General features: G+C 40.4%; 1 protein-coding gene across 2 annotated transcripts in view; it reads right to left on the bottom strand.

Moving 5' to 3' along the window:
- The window catches only part of PPM1L (protein phosphatase, Mg2+/Mn2+ dependent 1L), a 312963-nt gene that overhangs the window by 11626 nt on the left and 290816 nt on the right, over positions 1-10521 (bottom strand). For both annotated transcript variants that reach the window (XM_003924979.4, XM_074405602.1), the window contains exon 3: positions 2248-2409. In XM_003924979.4, coding sequence (XP_003925028.1) covers positions 2248-2409 — 162 coding nt within the window. The remainder of the gene's footprint in view (positions 1-2247; positions 2410-10521) is intronic.

Genomic DNA, 10521 nt, shown 5'->3' with positions numbered 1-10521 from the left:
GGAGGCTAAGGCAAAAGAATCGCTTGAACTGGGACTTGGGAGGTAGAGGTTCCAGTGAGTTGAGATTATGCGACTACACTCCAGCCTGGTGACAGAGTGAGGTCTCAAAAAAAATAAGATGGTAAAACCAATCACTGTTTCTTACACCTTGCTATGAAATACGCCCTTGATCAAATTATGCAAAATAATAGAGGTTAGATTAACCTCCTTGGAGATGGTGTCCAAATTTGCTTCTATAAAGAATCAGTGTAGGGTACAGGTGTGGGTAGTGGGTATAGCAGGGAAGAAGAGGAAGGATAAAATGGTCATGACAATTCGAAAGAGAGCACTGAATGGTAAGATGACATTTTCAGGTGTATTGTGTAACATCCTTGCCTGTGCTGATGCAAGAGTGGGCTAACTGTATCTTAATTCACAGTGGACTCTTACAGGGAGATGGTGTCTTTATAGGTAGGAAGCAAGAGAACTTTGCTCCTACTGCCTGGAGGTCATCAAAGTCTGATAGATGCTCCTAAAATATCCTTTGTTCCATCCCATCAACAGAAAACCTGACCAATACTTTCCTTAAAAATTATTTTGCAACTCAAGCTGTCACTGAAGCAGGAGGTTGTAATAAAATTCAACACATTTTGACTTAGTAAGGTTCCCTACTGTAAAAATTCAAATGTCAATCAGGTTTGTTCAATTCATTCATTGGGCAGAAACTGACTATAGAGATAGACAGTCAATGTGCAGAGTAACCCAGACAGCAGGGGCCCATCCTGGTGAGAGATTAGTATACACGAGCACCCAACTTGCTCCCCTCTGACTGCTGGCTGGCTGCCTGGCACATCACAAAGAGCATACATACATCCTCCAGCTGTCAGTCTGAGGAGTGAAAGAATTCTTGCCTTCCATAGGTATAAAGTTATCCTCTGAAATTGAATTATGAAAATGTAATAATCAACTGATATCCTTCAAGTCTTTGTCCAAACGTCACTCCAGCAAGGTCTACACAGGCCACACTACTTGAAACTGCAACTCCCTGGCTGGGTGCAGTGGCTCACACCTGTAATCCCAGCACTCTGGGAGGCTGATCAAGACCATCCTGGCCAATATGGTGAAACCCCATCTTTACTAAAAATACAAAAATTAGCTGGGCATGGTAGCACATGCCTATAATCTCAGCTACTCTGGAGGCTGAGGCAGGAGAATAGCTTGAACCCAGGTGGTGGAGGTTGCATTGAGCCAAGATCACACCACTGCATTTCAGCCTGGTGAGAGAGTGGGACTCAGTCTCAAAAAACAAAACCAAACCAAAACAAAACAAAACATCCTGCAACTCCCCGACACTCCCTCCCCTTACCTGCTTCATGTCTTTCCATAGCAGTTATCACCTTCTAATACACTATAAGACTTAACTTATTTTTACTCATTTTTTTTTGTTAATGTCTATTTCCTCTATTCCTTATCCCCATGCCAATTTCAGAATGTAAGTTTCATGAAACAGCAAGCCCATTGGGAATGGGCTTTGTTTTTTTCCCAGCTCCTAGACTATTGAATAAACAGATAGATGAATGAATGAATAAGGGATCCCTCTACCCATAACCTTGCTCTGAAATATTTACTTATACTAGGCACTAAGCCAGATGCTCAAGGTATAGAGATGAACAAAACCAAGTTCCTGCCTTTAAAGAGGTGACTGGAAGGCAGGACAGATAGGAGAGCCAGGTATGTTCATGTATTGTTAAGAGGTGACCCAAGACGTCCACATAGGATGCTGGGGAAAGGCAGAGGGGTACTCACCCCAGACTGGGAAGGCCCTTGTCACAGTGTGACACAAAAAGCTTCCAAAAGAATACCTTAAACTGAATCTTATGGGACAAGTAATTGTCAACTAGAACAGCACTTGCAAAGGCACAGAGGTCTTTTGAGGAATGGTTAGTAGTTTGGCATGGCTCCAAGGGGAGCAGTGTATAGCAACAGGCTAGAGAAAGGTGAGGCCCAGGGGCCCAAAGATCTTATTAGCCTTTAAACCGGAAATGGGCTTTTGAGTTCTTTTGGAATCTTTGGCTATGAAGAAGGGCAGATTTAGTGGCCATTTATTTGATAGGCAACATTACAAAGTCAATCTCAGTTACCTCAGTAGCAGCCTCTTTATAGATCTAATACAGGGTAACTGAATATTTTATCCAGGAACCTTCCAAGCAAGCTGCCTTGTTCACCAGCAAGGCAGTAGACATTTCTCGGAGATGTTCACAAGCTCACCTGCTCTCTTTATCCTTTTTCGTTCCTTCAGTTGGTAAGGCTTGTGATCATGAGACAAAGGAATAGCATTCCCATCTTTGTCACACAGGACCCCGCGTGAGTCACCCACGTTGGCCACTGTGAGGTCTTTATCTGACAGCAGAGCAATCAAACATGTTGTGCCTAAAAAATAGAAGACAGACAACGTGGGAAGTCAGCAATGCATTCAGATTCCACTGCTTCTTGTGGTAACTGATTCTTCAGTCATTAAAATTGCTTCTGCTGGGTGAGAATCTGACTCCAGCCACTCTGGGAATGATGGCTGTTCACTTCGACAACAATCATCAAATCTGACAGTCAATTTTCTTAACGATGTTATAGAGTGTCACTAAAATAGGCTAGGATAACATTGTAATTTTCCTAAATCATTTTGTCTCTGCTACTCTTAATTTAAACACGTATCACATTTAAAAGGATTAGGAGAGAAACAAAATCAGTTTGACGTTTCAGTCAGTTGATACACTTTTTAGGCTTCTGCTTTGTGCTGAGTTTCTATGAAGTCCCAGTTGGAAATGGGAAGAATGGGGGTGTGGTGGGCTTCTCATTTCTAGGAGGGCCTAGAAATGCCAATAGCTGAATCCTGTGGAACATGAGAAGCTGCTGATGTCAGGACAGGTTGAGCTTGTATATTCAGTCTGACAACAAAGACTGGTGTGGCCAGAAACAGGTCAGCTCCAGGGTGTGATGGAGGCAGAACATAAAGACAGAAGCAGAAAAAGCTCTGGTGTTGACAGAACTGAGGCCTAGGGAGAGGGTGGTCCAAGTCAGAAGCAAGCAAGACTGAAGACCTGCTTGCCTGAAGCACACACAAGACATGAAGGACAAACTCTCCTCAAATCCTTCTTAAAATGGGAATGGATAAAAGCAAACAGTTGAACAGTCTGGCCTAGTTGCAGCCTTCTCTGTCCAGCTCCTTTCTGTTCACCTCTTCTTTTTTGACAGTGCCACTCAATATGCAAATAACTGCTGAAATGCACAACCTGTTCAGCTCTTGCCTCAAACATATCTCCCTTACTTGTTAAAATTATGCATTAATTAGTCTTCATTAACATTTCATTCCTTGTTAAGGTCATATTCCGTAACAAAAATGTAAACTGTATCTAAATGGTGCTTATGTTTTCATGGAACAACAAAAAAGACTAATTTTTTTTTCTTTTTTTAAGAGACTGGGTCTTGCTCTGTGATCTAGGTTAGAGAGCAATGGTGTGATCATAGCTTACTGAAACCTCAACTTCCCTGGCTTACGCAGTTACCCCACCTCAGCCTCTGGAGTAGCTGGGACTACAAGTACATGCCAGGGTGCTGGCTTGAAAATAAACACTAAATTCCTTTTTTTTTTTTTTAAATTTTACTTTAAGTTGAGGGAGCCATGTGCAGAATGTGCAGGTTTGTTACACAGGAATACACGTGCCATAGTGGTTTGCTGCACCCATCAACCTGTCTTCCAGGTTTTAAGCCCCGCATGCATTAGGTATTTGTCTTAATGCTCCCTCCCGTTGATCCACACTTCCAACAGGCCCCAGTGTCTGATGTTCCCCACCCTGTGCCCATATGTTCTCATTGTTCAGCTCCCACTTATGAGTGAGAACATGTGGTGTTTGGTTTTCTGTTCCTGTGTTAGTTTGCTGAGAATGATGGCTTCCGGGTTCATCCATGTTCCTGCAAAGGACAACTCTTTCATTCTTTTTTATGGTGTATATGTGCCACAGTCTCTTTATCCAGTCTATCACTGATGGGCATTTGGGTTAGTTCCAAGTCTTTGCTTGCAACAGTGCTGCAATAAACATAAATGTCTATGTGTCTTTATAGTAGAATGATTTATAATCTTTTGGGTATATACCCAGTAATGGGATTGCTGGGTCAAATGGTATTTCTGGTTCTAGATCCTAGAGAAATCACCACACTGTCTTCCACAATGGTTGAACTAATTTACGCTCCAAACAACAGAAAATAAACACTGAATTCTTAAATAGACATAAAGATTAAATATAGGTTGATATTAAGAGCAGAGAGGTTTAAATAATTATCAGAATCAGTTATTATAGTTCTGCTTGAAAATTCCATTCTTAAGCTTATTTAACTAAAAATGCCTTGATCAGGTATGGAAACACATGAAATGTTGGTTAACGCAGGATTTCTAATACAAAAGACTGGGAAAAAAAGGCTAATCTCATGGATTATCAAAGCAATTTTTAAAAGCGGTAAGAATGAAAATGTAAGCAAAAGCACAATCCAAACAATTAGAAATTGTTGTTCTCAGTTTTTGATATTGTTTTTTAGATATTAGAAACTGAAATTTTGGTCTTCAACATATCCTTACTTTGTCTTCAAGTATCTGATTGAGTTAAATTGTCCCACACAGTCACAGCGTAAATTCTCCTATAAGGCACATTCTTAGAGTTTGAAAGGTAAAAAAGAAAGATTGCTTCACGGGATATTACATGGCTCGTAGGCATTACTTCAGCATCTCTCTTGGAGTCCTCTCTCTACAGGACCCTCTTCCCTTCTCACACTGTGCTTTCTGAGTGAGCATGTTGCAATGACTGTTTATTTGGCCTAGTGTTAGCCTATGTGTTTCCCAGAAGTGTGGCAGCCATCTTTCAGCTATGAAGGGATATCCCTTAGGGTCATGAGTGCAGTGAGTGCAGGATGGTAGAGCACAAAGGTAAACAAGAAACAGCCTGAGTCCCAGAGAATATGAGGGAACTGCTGGGCCAGCCTACAACTGCCCTGTCCTTGTTCTATGAGAAAATAAGTGCCTTTCTTATTTGAGACTTTTTGAGTTGAATTTTTGTTGTTGTTGTTTCTTGTAATATCTGAATTTGATGAGAGATTTAGAGTGTGGCTGTTTAGCTACATAATTGTCCTTTGGTATCTGCTGGGGATTGGTTTTAACACCCGCTACCGATACCAAAATCCATGGATGGCCAAGTCCCTTATATAAAATGGCTTAGTATTTGCATATAATCTATATACATCTTCTTGTATACTTAAAATCATCTCTAGATTACTTTTATTTATTTATTTACTTACTTATTTACTTATTTATTTTTTGAGACAAAGTTTCGCTCTTGTTACCCAGGCTGGAGTGCAGTGGCGTGATCTCGGCTCACTGCAACCTCCACCTCCTGGGTTCAGGCAATTCTTCTGCCTCAGCCTCCTGAGTAGTTGGAATAATAGCACGCGCCACCATGCCCGCCTAATGTTTTGTATTTTTAGTAGAGATGGGGTTTCACCATGTTGACCAGGATGGTCTCGATCTCTTGACCTCGTGATCCACCCGCCTCGGCCTCCCAAAGTGCTGGGATTACAGGCTTGAGCCACCACGCCCAGCCCTCTAGATTACTTTTAATATGTCATACAATGTAAATGCTATGTAAATAGTTGTTATATTGTTTTTTAATTTATATTATTTTTTATTGCTTTAAAAAATATTTTTGATCTGTGGTTGGTTGAATCCACAATGTAGACCCCATGGACATGAAGGGCCAACTGTACTCACACGCTATTGAACATACTTAAGATTTATGATCGGATCTTGTCGAAAACAAATCCTACTGTTTCTGTGGGTAAATTAAGATCCAGCTAATGGTGAAGTTTTCAGGAATATACTGCCTATGTTAGCAACAGAATCTTAGATCTGGCCAAAATGGGTGAGATCCAGATGGCAGGGTTAAGAGTTATAGGTATTATTCTGAATTACTGAAATGTCTCCATTCCCCTCTCTACAGAGGAAACCTGCCCCTATCCTGAGTAAGGTCTGTGTGGTTGTGGAGACATAATATGTGCTACGCAATGCTGAGCACTGCAGGGGAGCCTCAAGAATGATCTGAAACAAACCAGGGCACCACAACCAATGTATTGTTTGGGCTTTGCAGTTTTAGCTCAGGACAGCTTACAATCTAATCTTACTTGACAGAACAAACTGCTTGTTGCTAGGAAACTCCAGAAAAAAAAAACATTGTACCCAAGATAAAATGAAAAAAATCATCTTTTTAATGCTTGAGACAAAACACTTGCAGATTCTGGCTATTAATTCTGAGATAAAATATTTATTCCATCATAGCACTATATTTATCAAAAATACCAGGGCCTGACAATGTTACTTAATTCTGAATCTCAGATTCTTTTTTTTTTTTTTTTTTTTTTTTTGAGATGGAGTTTCACTCTTTTTGTCCAGGCTGGAGGGGATATTTCTATATTAACAATTTAATCTAGATAATAACTTAATTCCAAATCTGAAAGAGACCTTGGAAATTTAACCTAATAACCTTATCTCACAGGTTAAAAAAATCCCAAAAAGTTAAAAACAAAAAACAAAAAACAAAGTGAATTCACAAGGACTAGACTTCAATGTCCTAGCTAAATGGGGCTTGGCAAGTTGTTTGACTTTTAAGCCTCAGAAAATGGCATGATAATCCACTCCATTGCTCAAGCCAGAACCTAAGAATCATCTTCAATTTTTCTCTTTTCCTCTTTCCTCACATTCAAACCATCACTAAGTTCTGCTACTCTTACCTCTAAAATATATCTTAAACACTTCCAGTTCTCTTGTTCTCATTGCATTGACTCCAGTCCAAACCACTGCCATTTTAGCTCCTCGTTATTCAGTGGTCCAGGTGAGAAACAATGGTGGCAAATCCTGCAAGACCTGGCCCCTGGCTAATTCGTCTAATATCATGTCACACCACTCCCTTCCCTGCTTAAGCTCTCCCTCCTGTTGCCCATACATGCCAACCTTTTGTCATCTCTGGGCTTTTGTTGTCTCTGCCTTGTATGTTCTCCTGTCCTTGACAATGGCTGAATGATCCATATGAAGATGTTGTAGCTCAAGTGTGGCATCTTCAGAGAGGCCTTTTCTGACACAGATTGCATTTCCTCTTTATTTTGTTTATTCCCCTCACAACACACAATTATGTAGATAGGTTGCTTATTTAGTTAGACTATTTATTTACTTAGTGTCAGTCTTCCCCTTTGGAATATAAACTTCACAAGGAATATTAGTCCATTCTCACACTGCTATAAAAAATACCTGATTCTGGGTAATTTATAAAGAAAAGGGGTTTAATTGGCTCATGTTTCTAGAAGCTATACTGGAAGTATAGTGGCTTCTGCTTCTGGGGAGGCCTCAGGAAAGCGTCTAATCATGGCAGAAGGCAAAGGAGGCATGAGGCACTTCACGAAGCTGCAGCAGGAGGAAAGGGATGGTGGAGGTGCAATACACTTTTAAACAACCAGATCTCACAAGAACTCACTATAACAATAACAGCACCCAGAAGGATGGTGATAATATTGTGCCCAAGAGAAAACGAAAAAATCATTTTCTTTTTTTCTCATTCACGAGAAACCGCCCCCATGATCCAATCACCTCCCACCAGGCCCCACCTCCAACAATGGGGATTACAATTTGACATGAGATTTGGGCAGGGACACAGATACAAAGCATATCAGAAGTTTTGGATTTTCCCACTATAATGCTAATGTCTAGAATATTAAAAGCACCCAATATTTGCTAAATAGACAAATTAATAGATGAATGAATAAACATTCACACATAGAGTCCTGACCTGACATAATGCTAAGCTCCTAATGTCTTGCTCTGACAGGTCAGCTCAGTTCAGTACCACAATGGACAACACCATTGTCCAGCTATTGCCATACAAGGAGCTATCAGATGTAGCAAAATACACTTGACACATTGATAAAAACACGATGACCCTCCCATACATGTATAGCACATGCTCATGCGCACTCCTGGTAGGTGGAAAGAACTTCTGGCCCAGGTAGTCCCAAGTTCTTTCCTCTACCCAGGATTCTGGTCCAGTGCAAGTAACACACGGGTAGGGCTTCCATCCTCACCACACCTTCCAAAGCCATGGCACCTTGTGAAGCAATAAAGTGCATCATGATGGTCATTATGAGGACAATCTGTCTGCTTCTGAACTCAATATGTACTTCAGCAAAATGGGCACGTTTTTGTGTTGGCCTAATGATTCCTGTTTTCCTTGGGGAAGACGCACAAATGCAAATTATGTATCAGTCTATTCCTCTAAACCAACATACTCCCCTCTGATTTAATTTCTGGAATGCAGATAAAGTAAACATATACAAAAAAGTTATTCTAAACTTAACTAAATATTTGGGTTGGATATTAGACAATTCGTTTGACAAATGCAGCTTGAGAAAACTGTAAATCCTAATGAGGGTTAAGTAACTTGGGGTATCCCAGATATCTTTTAAACTCCTCTAGTTATAATTACTTTCTCAGTTAAATTCATAACAAAGTTATAACAATTTGTTCAGTACTATAAACTCTATTAAGTGGCTCACAAACATACTTGCAATTGATTCCAAACATTCAGGGTGGGGAGGGCAGGTATTCTCCAAGCAGATGAGGAAAATGGGACTCAGAAACCTCAAATGTCTTATCCTTCATGCCCACCCCAATCTTCAGCCTCTCCCCCAGCATTATGAGTCTGTGCAGTGTACAAAGCACTATTATAAAAATAGTTTCTTATCCATAAAACTTCAAGTGTCTTAGCCATGATTACATTGCTCAGTGCATATGTGCTGAATGACTAAATGACTAAAAAACCTGGGAATCTAGAATTGTTACTTTGGTAATAATAAAAATGATGGACCCTACTATTTAAACATTTTATTATAATGCTAAACATTTTATTTATATTATATACTTAACCTCTCTGGAACTCAAAAACAAGACGGTTGGATAATTAACCTCTAGGCCCCTTTCAGCTTGAATATTATGCAGATCTTAAATTGAAATTGCAAACTCCAATGCTTTCATGTCAGGTATAAGAAAAATCTTGGCCTTCTTGACCCTGCTACTTTTGATGGGAACTGGGTTCTGAAACATTTTTCAGCTCTAAGGAAGGGCAAGCATGATGACAAGTGAAACTGACATCAGGTTTCAGTGTTGGGGCTACAAAAGGGAGTGAAGGCGGGGGCTTGTGACAAACAGAAAACATGTGCTCAGGGGAAAGCAGTTCCTCAGTGACAAAAACAGCTGCCACGTAGCAATGCAGGTCCACTGTGAATGTTTCCTCAGAATTTTCAAGGGAAGTCGTTTTTGTATGAACTCTCCTGATTTTTAAATGTTGGCACCTTTTATTTTAAAATACAGTACAAGCCAAGCAAAAGGCAGCTGTTGATCAAATCTAGGTCAGCTGTGGTGATCCTGTGCTCTTAGGCTTTCTATTAAAGCCCAAGATTACTATGCTTCTTCATAGTACACATTTGTATAACAATAAAGATGACAATGAAACCTTACACTTCTGGTCTGTTTTATAAGTCGTGAAGTGTTTTCTTACCCATTCTGGCACTCAGTTCTCAAAACTTATCAGACAGGGAGGAATGATCAAATCTACCTTATAAATGCATAAATTGGGTGACGACAGCTCAGGTATTTGTTTAAGGTCATGTGGCTAGTTAGTTGAGGTGAAGGAGGGCAGGGATGACAACAGACACCTGTGTTCTGCAGCTGAGGGTAATGTTTGCACCACATCTCATAGCAGTCCAGCTGCCAACTTACTGTACATCACATACCATACTATTTATATGCCTTATTTAAGATTCTTTGACCCATTAGACTGGAAGTCCCTTTAGGGCCAGGGAGATGCCTTATTCATTGCTGTATTCTTTTCTTGTTTGTTTTGTTTTGTTTTGAGAAAGGGTTTTGCTCTTGTTGCCCAGGCTGGAGTGCAATGGCATGCTCTCAGCTCACTGCAACACGCACCTCCTGGGTTCAAGAGATTCTCCTGCCTCAGTCTCCCAAGTAGCTGGGATTACAATCGTTTGCTACCATGCCCAGCTAATTTTTGTATTTTTAGTAGAGACGGGGTTTCACCAGGTTGGTCAGGTTGGTCTTGAATTCCTGACCTCAGGTGATCCGCTTGCCTCAGCCTCCCAAACTGCTGGGATTTCAGGTGTGAGCCACCATGCCCAGCCCATTGCCGTATTCTTATAAGAGTGCTTTGTACACTGTACAGACTCAATGCTGGGGGAGAGGCTAAGGATTGGGGTGGGAGTGAAGAAATGCGTGCTTTTCAATTTACACCTACTGATCGTACTACTTGTACAATCTACCCCTTATACTATGCAAATATAAACACTCTAACCATGTCCACACACATACTCTTATTTTAAAAAATATTAACAGGGCTATCTAGGTGATAGGATTTTGGATCTTTTTGTTTTCTTTTTTATATTTTCCTG

This window comes from Saimiri boliviensis, chromosome 9 (genome assembly GCF_048565385.1).
Source record: "Saimiri boliviensis isolate mSaiBol1 chromosome 9, mSaiBol1.pri, whole genome shotgun sequence".
NCBI lineage: Eukaryota > Metazoa > Chordata > Mammalia > Primates > Cebidae > Saimiri > Saimiri boliviensis.
Note: the sequence above shows the minus strand (reverse complement) of the source record. Positions and strands in the feature narration are given on the sequence as shown.